At 36.2% G+C, this 16,289-nt stretch overlaps 2 protein-coding genes across 8 annotated transcripts in view; both read left to right on the plus strand.

Annotated features, from left to right (window-relative positions):
• The window catches only part of dock8 (dedicator of cytokinesis 8), a 69,535-nt gene extending 61,987 nt beyond the window's left edge, over positions 1-7,548 (plus strand). For all 5 annotated transcript variants that reach the window (XM_051116598.1, XM_051116599.1, XM_051116601.1 and 2 more), the window contains 6 exons: positions 51-140; positions 802-1,038; positions 1,147-1,290; positions 3,176-3,282; positions 4,049-4,219; positions 6,658-7,548. In XM_051116598.1, coding sequence (XP_050972555.1) covers positions 51-140; positions 802-1,038; positions 1,147-1,290; positions 3,176-3,282; positions 4,049-4,219; positions 6,658-6,709 — 801 coding nt within the window. In that variant the 3' untranslated portion in view covers positions 6,710-7,548. The remainder of the gene's footprint in view (positions 1-50; positions 141-801; positions 1,039-1,146; positions 1,291-3,175; positions 3,283-4,048; positions 4,220-6,657) is intronic.
• A 298-nt stretch (positions 7,549-7,846) lies between these two features.
• The window catches only part of aopep (aminopeptidase O (putative)), a 105,996-nt gene continuing 97,553 nt past the window's right edge, over positions 7,847-16,289 (plus strand). The window contains exons 1-5 of one of the 3 annotated variants that reach the window (XM_051117185.1): positions 7,847-7,940; positions 11,740-12,639; positions 14,151-14,317; positions 14,422-14,566; positions 14,767-15,033. In XM_051117185.1, the coding sequence (XP_050973142.1) occupies positions 11,900-12,639; positions 14,151-14,317; positions 14,422-14,566; positions 14,767-15,033 (1,319 nt within the window). In that variant the 5' untranslated portion in view covers positions 7,847-7,940; positions 11,740-11,899. The other 2 variants (XM_051117187.1, XM_051117186.1) reach the window with 2 other exon arrangements.

Below are 16,289 nucleotides of genomic sequence, written 5' to 3' on the forward strand. Positions count from 1 at the left end.
CTTTAATACTATACGTGACTAATTTGTGTCTATGTCTTCTAATTTTCCAGAACTTTTACAGTCAGTGTTTTGGAGATGGAGTTTTAGAAATGATTAAAGATTCCACACCGGTAGACAGAAAGAAGCTGAATCCCAACAAGGTACTTCTCATCAAGTGTCGTGCCAATGTAAACACAATTACAATCAAAAGCTTTCTTCAGTATGACTTGTGTGACACCCTCATTAGTTTGAAAGGCCGCCGGCTGCCTCTACAGTCAAATCTCAAATGCCTCATTCAACTAATGTTACCCTCAGCGATTTATGTTTCCTTTAAAGGAGACCTATTATGCTCCTTTTTACAAGATGTAATATAAGTCTTAGGTGTCCCCAGAATGTGTCAGCTCAAAATACCCCACAGATCATTTATTAAGTCATTTATTATAGCAATGCCTATTTTAAGTTGAAACAGAACCATGCTGGTTTCATGCATGTCTCTTTAAATGCAAATGAGCTGCTGTTACCCACCCCCTTTTCTAAAACACAGCTGTGTCTTTACAGCTCGTACATCATATACGCTGCCAAAAAACGTCTGTTTGGTTTTGATTATCATGTCTATTCCACTAAAATTATGCTTTTTAAACCATATTATTTTAAACTTTTGATGTACAGTTTTCTGAGTGCACATATCCGAAGCACACGCACACACTGGAGACCCGTTTATAGCACTTAAACATGAAAAAAGTATGATTTTCATGACATGTCCCCTTTAAGCATCAGTGACATTGTCCTAAACGTAGTGTTGATTTTCGTATTTCACATCAGGCGTACATACAGATTACCTATGTGGAACCTTACTTTGACGACTATGAGATGAAAGACCGCCTCACCAATTTTGAGAAGAACTTCAACCTTCGGCGCTTCATGTACACTACGCCGTTCACAAAGAGTGGGCGGCCCCGAGGGGAGCTCAACGAGCAGTACAAGCGTAAAACCATCCTAACCACCATGCATGCCTTTCCCTACATCAAGACACGGATCAACGTCATTCAGAAGGAGGAGGTAATGGAGACCAGAAAAAATACCCCCTTATCTGCTTTATCTGCAGTGATGGTTTGATAGAAAGTTTCTAAATGACTGCTTACTCAATCAATCCCCACCTGTTTTCAGTTTGACCTCACACCCATTGAGGTGGCCATTGAGGACATGCAGAAGAAGACTAGAGAGCTGGCTGAAGCCACGCACAGAGAGAAGCCAGATGCTGTGATGCTTCAGATGGTTCTGCAGGGATCCGTCACAGCCACTGTCAATCAGGTCTGAAACTTAAAGGGATAGGTCGCCCAAAAATGTAATTCTGTCATTAATTACTCACCCTAATGTCGTTCCAAATCTGTAAGACCTTCGTTCATCTTTGGAACACAAATTAAGATATTCTGATGAAATCTGAGAGCTTTCTGACCCTGCATAGACACCAACACAACTGAAACGTTCAAGGCCCAGAAAGGTAGTAATGACATTGTTAAAATAGTCCATGTGACATGTTATGTAGCTACGAGAATACGAGAATAAAGCTACATCATGGTACTGTCGTGAACCTGCATTAACGACAGACACAGAATGAAAGAATATGTTGAATAAAGTCGTTATTTTTGTTTTCCTTGTGCATAAAAAATATTCTCGTAGCTTCATAAAAAGTTCCTCCTTAAGGAACACTTAGGCACTGAGAAAATAACTATTAATGATTTATCATATATTAATATTTTTACATTATTTAAATAATTATTTTGTAAAATAAAATGAATATACATTGTTTTTTTATTTCAAATAATTAGTAAGTAATAAATAGCAAGGACGTATTAAATTGATCAAAAGTGACAGTAAAAATCATGTATAATGTTACCAAAAAAATCCATTTCAAGTAATCTTAAGAGCAAGTGGCCACACTATCACCTCCATGTGTCTTGCAGTAAGTGCGCACTATTCAGCTTCCACACTCCGCACAGACACTTGAATAGCGCACATTTTAAGTTAACATTAGATTAAGCAGCCATGTAAAGTTGTTACTACAAACATCTTTCAGATGAAAAGCCATATTTGAGGTCGATAAATGATGGATGTCATGCCCGCTGTACTATATTACCACATAGACCAGCCGTTAATGATCTGTCCATCACAAACTGCGTAACTTCGCCACTTCCTGTGGAATTTTTTTTTCTTTGACTAAGTGACTAATAAAATTTTGGTTAACCAAACCTCTTATCGTCGTCTAACGATTAGCTGACTAATAGGGGGAAGCCCAAAAAAATCTATTACAATTTCCACAAAAATGTTAAGTGACAACTGTTTTCAACATGCTTTATTAGAATGTTTTCTGAAGGATCATGTGACACTAAAGACTGGAGTAGTGGTTGCTGAAAATTAAACTTTGCTATCACTAGAATAAATAACACTTTTCAAACAGAAACAGTTATTTTATAATATTTTGCAATATTACAGTTTTTACTGTAAAAATAAGAGAGATAAGACATAAAACATTTAAATAAATCCAGTGACTCAAACTTTTTAAAGCTAGAGTATATATATTTTTGGAAATAATAAAAAAAAAACATTTAGCTATTTTTAACTGACCATCAATGGGGAAAGATGGTTATTGGAGTCTAAATTATGTAATTACCACATCTACCAGCAGGGGCTAACAGACCCTTGCTAACCACCCAAACTTTGATCCCTCTACATAAACACTGGCTTCGTCACTTATCCGGCCACCCAGTCTCCTTCCATGCCTGTTCTACTGCAGATCTCCTGTGGTTTTTGAATACTTTCTGTAATATAAGGACAGTATAGAGGAGTAATGTAAATCTTAGGGTTGCAGGGATTCATCCTGATGCTCCAGCATCTCTATATTTATAGTAAAGTCTGAAGCTCCAGAGTGACAGTTTACACCACTAATCAAGTTTAAAACCTCTGTGGTTTCGTGATAAATGCCTTTTGGAGAAACTACATAGAAAGAGCACGGCAATGCCTCGGCTCCTGGCTCCACGGTGACATCACTCACACAAAGACTTATTCATGATCTTTCCCTTATGTGTTGACTTTACCTTGTGGCCTCCAATGGATGAAGCATTCATTTTCTCCGCTAGCGCTGTGGGAGAGAAGGGGGGCCTTTTCTTTCCTTTTCTCACTCGATGTGTCTCTGCAGGGTCCGTTGGAGGTGGCCCAGGTCTTCTTGAATGAAATCCCAGCAGACCCCAAGCTCTTCCGTCATCACAACAAACTGCGTTTGTGTTTCAAAGAGTTCATACTGCGGTGAGTGACCGCTTCCAGTGGAAAAGAGATATCAGCGTAATCTTTTCAGTGACGTCTGATCGAATAAAGCAAGTTTTCTATCAGAGGATCAAAGGAAATATAGAAGGAACTTTATTTTATAGTGATTGGTTTGTTTAAAGTTCTGTATTTGAAAGCTCGCTGGAATACTTGGATGTAAGACACCCGAGGGGCTTTTCCGCAAGCGGAGAAAACCCGTCTTAATGTCACCCAGCTGCATTTGTTTTGCATAATCATCATCATGTTTAAACCAAGACTCGAAACAAATTAAGATTTTGAATGCAGCGATTTTTCCCAGGATGTATACAAGTTGAATGGAAGTATTACATATTGCTTTTTACAGATGGAATAGCTCATGCTGGATTCTGGGCCTTGATTGCTCCCAGCATGCAGACAAATATTTACTGTAATTTAAAATATGTTTATTTTTCTCTGTAATCCATCCAGGCTGGCACAATCCTTCTCTAGCCAAGTTACCGTTATTGATGCCAAGACGTTATAGCCTCTTAATTCTCAAATGACATATTTTGAAAGATCTAGAACAATTTCAAATTCATTTAGGAAAAAGATTTAGAGCACAGTTTTGTGGTCCTCAATGTAGCAAATTCTTCTGGGGAATAAAACTAACTGTTATCAAACTCATTCAACTAGTTCTGGCAAAATGCAGCTAATTGCACTAATTATTCATCATCTGGTGTTCTGCCGAGCTTCTTGTGTTGCTAACGCTGTTGTGATTGCGTACCTGCAGGTGTGGAGAGGCTGTTGAGAAGAACAAGCAACTCATTACTGCTGATCAGAAGGAGTACCAGCAGGAGATGAAGAAAAACTACAACAAACTTCGAGAGAACCTGAGGCCCATGCTGGAGAGAAAGATCCCTGAGCTCTACAAGCCCATCCTCAAACCGCGCATCGAGAATAGGTACACCTGCCAGTGCTATACTTGATCTTTGACTCAGCAATCAGGGAATGATGGAAATTCTCTCTCGTGTTCGGGAGTATTTCCATAAACGGCGCTAAAGGAATAGCTCACCCAAAAATGAAGATGCTGTCATTATGAACTACATTCACGGTGCTTTTATAGAGATATTTTGGAGTTTGTCTGGAAAAGATTTATGTGGAGATTTTTTTAATAATGGACATGGGTTTGGAAAGAAATGAGGGTGAACATTTCATTTTGGAGTGAGTTTCACTGGCTTTGTTCATACAGGAAACTACAGTTGTCAGTCCTGTTTGGAGTGCTAAATATTCTCTTAAAAGGAAACACTGTAAAAAAAACAAAAACAAAAAAACTCACCCCCTTGTCATGCAGAATGTTAATGTCTTTCTTTCTTCAGTCGTGAAGAAATTATGTTTTTTTAAGGAAAACATTTCAGGATTTTTCTCCATATAATGGACTGCTATGGTGCCCTGATTTTGAACTTGCAAAATGCAGTTGAAATGGGGCTTCAAACGATCCCAAATGCAGTTGTAAATGAGTCCAGCCGAGGAAGATGGGTCTTATCTAGCAGAACGATCGGTTATTTTCATAAAAAAACACAATTGAAATACTTTGTAATCTTAAACACTTGTCTTGTCTTGCTCTCCCTGAACTCTCTGTACTCTGGCTCAAGACAGTTCAGGTATGTCGAAAAACTCAACCAATCGTATTTTCTACCTCAACTTCAAAAATCATTTCAAAATCATCCTACATCGCTGCAGAAGTACCGACACAGTCTTTGCAAAGTGAACATGCAAAATGATCATAGGACGATTTTGAATTTAAGGGAGAACATGAGATTGGAGTTTTTCTGTTATGAACCGGAAAAAAACAAAGCGTTTGACATAAAAAAAAGTATATAAATTATATTATTTTTATGAAAATAACCAATCGTTTCGCTAGATGAGACCCTTCTTCCTCAGCTGGGATCGTTTACAACTGCATTTTGGAAGTTCAAGATTGGGGCACCATATCAGTCCACGATATGGAGAAAAATGCTGAAATGTTTTCTTTAAAAAACAATTTTTTTACGACTGAAGAAAGAAAGACATGAACATGTGAGTACATTATATGTGATTTTTTTGTTTTGGAAGTGGACTTCTCCTTTAAAATAATTTGTTACCCTGCTGCTTTAAAAATTTAAGTTGAATCAACTCAAATATCTAAGTTGTCACTTAGTACAATTTACCATTTCAAGTTAACTAAACTTATTTGAGTTGACTGAACTTAAAATTGTAAGGCAGCAAGGTAACAAATTATTTAAAAATAGTCCATGTGACATCAGTGGTTCAACCTTAGAGGAGAAGTCCACTTCCAGAACAACAATTTACAGATAATTTACTCACCCCCTTGTCATCCAGGTTGTTCATGTCTTTCTGTCTTCAGTCGTAAAGAAATTTAGACTTTTCAGCATTTTCAGGATTTTTCTTCATATAATGGACTTCATTTGTGCCCTGAATTTAAACTTCCAAAAAGTAGTTTGAATGCAGCTTCAGAGGGCTCTAAATGATCCCAGCCGAGGAAGAAGGGTCTTATCTAGTGAAATGATCTGTCATTTTTTTCGAAAAATAAAAATTTGTATACTTTTTAAGCACAAGAGCTCGTGTAGCACAGGTTTTTCTCCTACAACTTCAGAATCGTCCAACATCGTTGTACCTTTTTGTTTGTAAACAGTGTTTGACTTACTTGCACTTTCTTAGTCTTTGCGCATTCGCTCTGTAAACACTGGGTCTGTAGTTCCGCCTACATTCGGCGTGACCTTTTGACCTGATTCAATAGTATGTGAACGCGCATCCCAGAACCTGTGCTGCATGAGCTTTAGTGCTTAAAAAGTATACTAATTTTTATTTTCTGAAAAAATGGCTGATCATTTCACTAGATAAGACCCTTCTTCCTCAGCTGGGATCATTTAGAGCCCTTTGAAGCTGCATTTAAACTACATTTTGGAAGTTCAAAATCAGGGCACCATTCCATTATATGAAGAAAAATCCTGAAATGCTTTCCTCAAAAACCAAAATTTCTTTACGACTGAAGACAGAAAGACATGAACGTCTTGGATGACAAGGGGGTGAGTACATTATTTGTGAATTGTTGTTCTGGAAGGGGACTTTTCCTTTAATTCCATGAATACTTTTTGTGTGTAACGAAAACAAAAATAACAAGTTTAGTCAACAATTTCTTCTCTTCTGTGTCAGTCTTCGATGCACGTTCATTCTAGTATTATATTCGGGACAGTTTGAGAGTTGCACAATAAAAACACTGACTGTAAATATGGCCGACGTGAGCACGCATATTGCACGTTGCAGCTGTTTTTGTGAGTTGTTTCCTTCTAACATTGCATTCTCTGCTTAAGCTCCTGTTCCCTCTTGTGTTTACAACAGAGATTCCTTCAAACGGCACAGCCTCCGTCGGACACAAGATGAAAATTCATGATGTCAAGAGAATGTCTCCAGAGGATATCAAGGGAAGGATGTTGCAGCGTGCCAGGAAACAAGAGCTCCGTCAGCTGATAATTAGATGACTCGAGAAGACTTGCGTGCACGGTGTTGAAACCTCCTGAAAATATCATAGATTGCTGTATTCTGTATTGTTGTATATATGGAATAGATTTAAGGGATTTAGGACTTGCATTTTATTTGTTTATAATTGTTTTTAGAACAAAAACCTCAGCCAGTCACTCTTCTTGTTTTAATGGTTATGGTTTGAATATTCTCTAGTATGTTACAACATATTGTATTAGCTAATACAATATAACTTACAGACATGTTACATGTGAGGAAAAAAAGTCTACAACCTTAAATTAACTGCTTCAAGATCATATTTTCAAAGCCATTGAAAGTGTCCAAAAAAATCACCTCTTTGTTTTTATGTTTACATACGGCTAATATAACATAAATCATGATTACTTAGTTTGTTTGTCCTATTCTATGTGCGTTGTAATTTCAGAGATTTATGTATATATAGTTTTATTTTATTTATAGAGAATATACAGCTCTTAAAAGCATATTCCATTATTAAAATATGATGGACAAGATGAGAATAAAAGCATTCAGGTTTACAGAGACAAAAGAACAGCGTCAGTTAAAAGTGCTAAGAGTGCATCAAATGTTTACTTTTGCCTCCTGTTTCTTAAATAACTGGAAATTGTCAGATTTCTTTCTTTTTATGTTGTTAAAAACATGATTTATTCTTCACAAATGTTTTTTTTTCTTTTCAATATACAAGTGCACTGCACATAAGCTCGTTGTTTCTGTTTCCAGTGCTTTATTGAATCTGTTACACATTATTGCTCTAAGAAAACTGTAAGAACAGTATGTTGGTTTTGTTTAATATAAGGTCATAGTTTATTTGTTTGAAAAGCACAAAATACAAATACATAAATATTTTTGTCAATGAAACGTATGCACTTCCTAATAAAAAACACAATCTTATAACCTGTTGTGCAGTAATATTGTGTAGTGATCAAAGCTGTCTGAGTCTGTTCTTGCATTATAAACTATTCGCCAGTGGAATTGTTCAGCATTTTATATATACGCAGTCAGACCACAGGTCAATCCTTTTGAGATCCAGCTCAGCTTCCTGTCGCTGCGTGATGACGTAAATTACACGGGACGGGGTTTCAGCAGCTTTTCAAGAGTTGTAGTACTGTCACAGGAAAGAGCAGGTTCGTGAAACAGTTCTCGGTGTCTCTAAAATGACTTTTAGGTTTATGTTGCTGCGGTGCAAACCAGCCATAGGAGGTAATTGTCAGTTGAATGTTTTTCTGTAAGAAAAGCAGAAGAGTCTGGAAAGGGAAACGAACCTCACTTCAGTGACTGAGGTGGCTTTATTAAAGTGTATTAAAGCTTATTTGTTGATAAGTTTTGAAGCCCTGTTTGCAGTCGAGTCAGACGTCCGCGTCCAGTCTTAATGTTACACATCTGGGTGGAAGTCATAAAACAAGTTATTCTCGATTCTGGTCCTGAAGTCGACTAACGTTAGGTCTGCACAGTTTGGACGTTTCCCCTGTTTGATACACATATTATGGTCTTGAAACTTGTATCGTTAATTAAAAAGTTATTGCCGTTTAATCGTGTCCTCAATTTGTAGTCAAGTTCTCTCCACACGTTCCTATGATATTTGAAATAGGGGTGAAATATTAATCACACACACCCTGGTGAAAAAACCAGCATATGCTGGTAGGTATGTTTTGATGCTGGGATGCTGGTTTATGCTGGTCCTTAGCTGGTTTAAGCTGCTCCTTTGCTGGTTTTTGCTGGTCATGTTGCTGGTCAAGGACCAGCATGAGCCAGCAAAGGACCAGCTTAAACCAGCATCAAAACCTACTTAACCAGCATATGCTGTTTTTTTCACCAGGGCAGTTATACTTTAAAAACTATTTTCTAAATCCATATGATTAATATGTGACCCTGGACCACAAAACAAGTCAGAAGGGTAATTGTTTTCAAAACTGATATTTATATATCATCTGAAAGCTGAAAATAAGCTTTCCATTAATGTATGGTTTGTTAGGATAAAACAAAATTTGGCCAAGATACAACTATTTGAATATGTGGAATCTGAGGGTGTAAAATATTCAAAACACATCAAAATATTGAGTGAATATTACTAATCAAAAATTAAGTTTTGATACATTTACAGTAGGAATTTGACAAAATATCTTTATGGAACATGATCTTTACTTAATATCCTAATGATTTTTGGCATAAAAGAAAAATCGATAATTTTGACCCATACAGTGTGTTTTTGGCTGTTGCTACAAATATACTCCAGTCACTTAAGACTGGTTTTGTGGTCCAGGGTCACATATTATTGTGAACAATTTATACGGTCATTCAAATGGTCTATAAAACCTAGATTTGTCACCATCTTTCTTCCTGCTAGCAATGGACTTGGGTATTAATGATATCAAAGACTATAGAATTCTGTCATTAATTACTCACCCTCATGTCGTTCCAAACCCGTAAAACCTTCATTCGTTTTAAATAAGATATTTCTGATGAAATCCGAGAGCTTTCTGACCCTGTGTAGACAACGTTGTAATTACCAGTGTAGGGAAAAGTTATGTTTAAAAGTACTGCATTACAATATTGTGTTACTTTTTATGGAAAGTAATGTGTTACATTACGTTTAAAAATCTGGACAGGGCTTGCTTGTTTGTTTTTAATATAAAAAGGTCTATTTTTGGCAAATTTAAAAGCCCTTTCACACCAAAAGCCTCAGGCTGAAGGAAAATTTAATTCACATCTGTACAGCAGAACGCAAGAGAAGAAAGTTCTCTTTAGGAATAATAAAAAGAACAAAATATGTTGAGTAATTTTTTTGCTTATTAGTATGGTTGAATTGGATCATTAAAGGTCAGCAGCAAAAACACTGGTGAATAAAAGGATTAAATGCATAAAGGATATTTGTGACCCTGGACCACAAAACCAGTGATAAGGGTCAATTTCTGTGAAATTGAGATATTTATACATTGTCTGAAAACTGAATAAATAAGATTTCAATTGATGTATTTGTTAGGATAGGACAATATTTGGCCGAGATACAACTATTTGAAAATCTGGAATCTGAGGATGCCAATAAAATCTAAATATAAGTCGTACGTTAAAGTTGTCCAAATTAAGTTTTTTAGCAATGCATAATACTAATCAAAATTTTAGTTTTGATATATTTACAGTAAAAAATGTACAAAATATCTTCATGGAACATAAACTTTACATAAAATCTTAAAGATTTTTAGCATAAAAGAAAATAAAAAAAAAAAAACAATAATTTTGATCCATACAATGTATTTTTGGCTATTTATGACTTAGCTACTTATGACTGGTTTTGTGGTCCAGGGTCATGTTTGTATTATTTAACATATTTAATTATTGCAGGTTTGCAGTATTCTGAGTTGCATTTCACTGTTTATATTCATTTTGCTGAATACGGAGTTGTGTGGGTTTTTTTTTTTTTTGGAAGTGTGATGAATTAATGCATGTTCACATTTAATTTAGAACTAAAGTAACATCTTACTCCTGATTTCTCTCAACATGGGGACAGTAGAGCTTTCAATCAATAAATTGGGAAGAAAGTAACTGGTGTTACTTATTTGATATTCTCCTGTAAATTAAAAAGTAATGCATTACTTTACTAGTTACTTGAAAAAGTAATCTGATTACGTAACTCGTAAATACTTGTAATGTATTACCCCCAACACTGATGATTACCATGTTCAAGGCACAGAAACGTAGTTTATGAGAGTGATGTAGAACACACATTTTCTGCGCCTTGTTTACAAGCTGAGGAATGCGCACACATACGTCATTGTTTTTATTTTCTTTGCGCACAAAAACTATTTGCGTAGCTTCATAAAATTACGGTTGAACCACTGATGTCACATAGACTATTTTATCAATGTCCTTTAAACCTTTCTGGGCCTTGAACGTGGTAGTTTTGTTGCTGTCTATCCATGGTCAGAAAGCTCTCAAATTTCATTAAAAATATCTGAATTTGTGTTCCTAAGATGAATGAACGTCTTACAGGTTTGGAACGACATGAGGGTGAATAATTAATTACAGAATTAAATTTTTTGGGTGAACTAACCCTTAACTAGAGTGTATATACTACTCATAAATCATATCGAACATTATAAAAACCAATAGGAAATTTCAGATGGTACCTATGGGTTGGAAACCCTCAAGGTTTCAAGACTACAAACTGAACAGCTCTGGGGAAGATATCCAAACTGTACAGTGCTAGGTTACTCCAGTATTGAGAACAACTGCTATGAAGACAAAATGATTATGAGTTGAATATGAGTGGATTGCCTAGTCATCACCCAGAGAGTAGTATTTAACTTAAGGGTTATTTATGATGTTAGATGGAAGTGTCTATATGTGAGTGATTTAACACCTGATTATGGCCCTCTGGTTATAAATTGTCACTTTAAGCACCGCTTATTAAATTTCCCCTTTGCACGAAAGAGAACACAAGTGTAATCTTCAAAGGTTTGAGGGTAGCCTATCTTTCAAATGTATCGAAACATTCCACTTGTTCTTAGTATCATATGTGAGTAGTTAACAGATAGCATAGATATGAACTTTTCAAACATCATCAAGATTTTAGTTTAAAAGTTAAGTATGGGGAAACTTTCTTTGAAGTTGCAGTATTTTTATTTTTTTTAAATGTTCAATACAATTTATTCCAGTTAATAGGTTGTACAAAGAGATTATAAAAGCTGCATATATTATAATTATATAAGAAAATGTTGTTGAGAATAGTTTTAAAAGTATAGCATGTCACACTTGAAAGTTCATGTCAGCTACCCGTGTAATTATTTAGGATGGTACGGAATAATACACTGTATGATGGCCTGAGGATATCTATCTTATTTAAGAGGTCTATGATTGCAGTTTAATGCTGAGATTGTGTATTTACCTTACGTAAGTAATATTTTCCTTAAAATGTATCATTTACAGGCTATTAAATTCCTCGGGACCAGATGCAGACTCAATAACGAGTGGAATTTTTTTGAGAGACGGAACTATTTTACAAATAGCATACTGTTTATATTACTCCTAATGATATTTCAGTCTGGTTTCAAGATCTGTTCCTGCCTAAAGAATATCCTCATCTGATATGGAAAGGAACCGTGATCTGGATCTGGATCCTAATAAAGATGACCTCCCCCTGCGGGCTAACACCAACCATATGCTCGTCCGACACTATGTTCTTGACCTGACTGTTCACTTGCAAAGGAAGGTCATTGGCGGCAGCATTGTTCTGTTTCTGGAGCCCGGTGTGGGTTCCAGCAAACAAGGTGAAGCGGGATCTATATCAAACACACCAGTGCAAAACATATCTCAGGTGTCATCTAAACATGACATCAGTACTCCCATCACACCTGAGCCAAATAAGGCGATACCCCCTGAGGAACCATCACGTTTGAGTGGAGGAAATGATGTCAGTAGTGTCTTGTGGGGTGATGAGAGTGAAGAATTCACCTTGGTGCTGGATTGCTGTGACCTGATGGTGTCAAAAGTGGAAGAGTTGGATATAACTACAGTACCTGATTTGAAGAAACTTGACGTAGACCAACAATATGCAAATGCGGATCATCCTTCATCCAGTCTGGTGCAAAGGCTGGTCTCTATGCCTTCCGTCTGCTGGAGACTGCAGCATGAGCTATATGTCCAGTGTGGCATTTCCCCTAGTGTTCATAATGCACAACCTCTACGGTTCCACACTGACCGGTGGAGCCTTCAGATCAGGAAGGAAGGGGTTTGTTCCCCTCATGATTTCCCACGTGCTGTCAGAATATGGTATGAAACTAAGCCCACAGGTGGTTCTGTGAGGTGGACAAAAGACCAGGATGGCAGGTAGATACTTTCATGCACCCACAACTAGGGTTGGATATTCATACATTTTCTAATTAGAATCACAAGCTCTTGGATCAACTAAATATTATTCAGATTATTTTGGACAAATCTGTCATAATCTGTTATAAATAGTTTAAATGAAAATAAAAAAGCCTTCTTGGCTTCTACCCATGTGTGTTTGTATAGGTACATATTTAACACGGTAACAAACAGTAACTGATTCTTGATTCAAATGATTTATTGAAAAGACCAGTTGGGAGTCATTTGTTTGTGAATCAGACTATATTTGTTTATGATTCACTAAAAAGAGCAGTTTATACAGATCATTTGTTGATTAATCGGGCTACATTTGTTGATGTTTATAATTCACTGAAAAGAACTGTTTGTAAGAATCATTTGTGAATCAGGCTAAGTTTATTTATGTTTACGATTCACTAAAATGGTTTGTTAGAATAATTTGTTTGTGAATTGGGCTACATTTGTTTGTTTATGATTCACTGAAAAGAACCGTTTGTTAGAATAATTTGTTCGTGAATCAGACAACATTTGTTTATGTTGATGATTCAGTTAAAAAAATGTTTGCAAGAATCATTTATTCGTGAATCGGACTACATTTATTTATGTTTATGATTTACTAAAAAGAACCATTTGTAAGAATCATTTGTTTGTCAATCGGACAACGTTTGTTTATGTTTATGATTCACTAAAATGAACCATTTGTAAGATTCATTTGTTCGTAAACCGGGCTACATTTGTTTATGTTTATAATTTACTAAAAGAACCGTATGTAAGAATCATTTGTTCGTGAATCGGACTAGATTTGTTTATGTTTATGATTCACTAAAAAGAACCGTTTGTTAGAATAATTTGTTAGTGAATCAGACAACATTTGTTTATGTTGATGATTCAGTTAAAAAAATGTTTGCAAGAATCATTTATTCGTGAATCGGACTACATTTATTTATGTTTATGATTCACTAAAAAGAACCATTTGTAAGAATCATTTATTCGTGAATCGGACTACATTTATTTATGTTTATGATTCACTAAAAAGAACCATTTGTAAGAATCATTTGTTCGTCAATTGGACAACATTTGTTTATGTTTATGATTCACTAAAAAGAACAATTTGTAAGAATCATTTGTTTGTGAATTGGACAACATTTGTTTATGTTTATGATTCACTAAAATGAACCGTTTGTAAGATTCGTTTGTTCGTAAACCGGGCTGCCTTTGTTTATAGGTGAGTCCCAAATTGTGTACTGTGTCTGTGCCTACATAAAATTAGTAATGATACGGCAATGTTGATTCAGAACTGTATGAAATGTAAGTTTGGTAATATTTGACTTTGCTGTGGGACTGTAGATGCTGGAAACGCTGGCATAGAGTAAAATATTGATATTTTAAGAATCCAAATTTTGTCAAATCAATATTGTGATGCAAAGTTAACATTTTTAAACACACTACCCTATCCTATCCCTATTCTGTGATGCCATATCTTTATCTTTTAGATGCTGTGTATATACCATGGGCTCACCCATCAACAACAGAGCCCTCTTTCCATGCCAGGAGCCACCTGTTGCCATGTCAACGTGGCAAGCACGTGTGAGAGCTCCGTGCGATTACACAGTTCTAATGAGTGGTGAAAATCAAGCCTTTCCTAAGCCCGCGGAGACAGGTACAGTTAAAACCCTTACTCAGCACTTCAGAGTCACGGAGGTGTAATTTAATGCACTAATTTTGTTATGGAAAATGCTGAAGTCTTTTCTTTGCCCTGTTCAGGTTTTCTGCAGTGGGATTATTATGTTACAATGCCAATGCCAGCCTCTACCTTTACCATAGCAGTGGGGCAATGGCTAGAGGCTGGAGTAAAAGATCACAACTTTGAGGTGGAAAAAACAAATGAACTTTCTAGCAAAAAAAACAGGTAACTTGTTATGACTTAAATGTCAATATAGATAAGTATTGACTTTTCAGACTCTATTAAAATGTTTTGTGCAGTCGACAGTAAACTAGACATGGCATCTTAGGTGCAGTATTTAATTTACTGTATGCTCAATCAAAAGCCTAAAACCTTTATTTATAGGGTATTCTTATTGAATATTTGCATCTTTGTCTGTATTGCAGTCTTTCTTTGGACAACGACGATCAGCAATATGTTTGCTCCCACGTGGATTATCCCTGTCGCTTCATGGCCAGCGCTGCCAGGGCACAGACTGTTATTTCTCACCGGGTATTTGCCCCACCCTGCCACCTGCAGAAGGCAAATGACATGGTTTTACCCCTACTGCCTCTCTGTCTGACTGCGGCCCACTCTGTTCTTGGTGTTCATCCATTCTCACGTCTAGATGTGCTCATTGTTCCCTCAGGGTTCTCCAGTCTGGGCATGGCCAGGTAAATGCTGCATTTTTCTTAAATATGATACTGTAATAATAATATTTGTTTGATCTGTAGCATGCAGCATTCATAAATAATGTGTAACTTTTGGTTTTGTAATGTGTATTTTGGTTTTCACTAGTTGCACTCTCCCTCTCATTCGTATGTTGCTTATAGGATTGGTTCACTTCCAGAATAAAAATTTCCTGATAATTTACTCACTGCCATGTCACCCAGGATTTCCATGTCTTTCTTTCTTCAGTCGAAAAGAAATTAAGGTTTTTGAGGAAAACATTCCAGAATTTTTCTCCATATGGTGGACTTCAAATGGTGGGCAACGGGTGGAAGGTCCAAATTGGAGTTTCAATGCAGCTTCAAAGGGCTCTACAGGATCCCAGCCGAGGGATAAGGGTCTTATCTAGCGAAACAATCTGTCATTTTCTAAAAAAAATGAATAAAATTAAAATGTATATACTTTTTAACCACAAATGCTCCTCTGGAACTAGCTCTGTAAAGCGCATCCTTCTTCATTTTACGTAATCACGTTTGAAAAGTCATGCACGGTTAGTTCTACGCCTGTGCAGGGCTCTACGCTTACTTTTCTTTTTAGGAGCAAGTCATAATTACTGAACCATTCATTCATTTTATTTGTTCGAACAGCTGATTCATTCAGGAATAAAGCAAATGACTGTCTTTATGAATTGGAAATTAAATCATTGACTTACTAGATTCATTTAAAAACGCACGTTCATTCATAAACGAAACGCCACTGTTTTTGAATGGAGATGTGAAGCGGCTCAATTGTGACTTTTTTCAAACTATTTTTGATGACAAAATAGAGCAAAATCAAGCAATAGTGTTATAGTCAGAAAATATAAGTCACTTAATGTTAACTTCTTGTTTATTTAACTGCTGTATTAAAATCAATATCTCATTTACAAACTCCCTCAAAAATCATTTAAATCTGTCACTCATCTTAGTTCATTGCAATCTCACAAATTCCATTATAATCAACAAAGCTCTCTACGCTGCACAATGAATGTCTTATTTACACTCTCTCTACAGTTTATGAAAAGATTTGTGAGATATGTCTGTAATACATTACTCAGCGTTGCAAAAACACGTAGAAACCTTTGAAGCTCCCCTCAGCGCAAACACAAATATGTTGATTGGGTCACTGGTACTCCTAAATATTGGTCACACTGTAGAGCCCTGCTGTGTACATCGGTTCAAAAAGTAAGTTTAGCATGAAAAGAATCTCATTTTGTCCTCCA

The sequence above is a fragment of the Labeo rohita genome, chromosome 8 (assembly GCF_022985175.1).
Source record: "Labeo rohita strain BAU-BD-2019 chromosome 8, IGBB_LRoh.1.0, whole genome shotgun sequence".
Taxonomy (NCBI): Eukaryota; Metazoa; Chordata; class Actinopteri; order Cypriniformes; family Cyprinidae; genus Labeo; species Labeo rohita.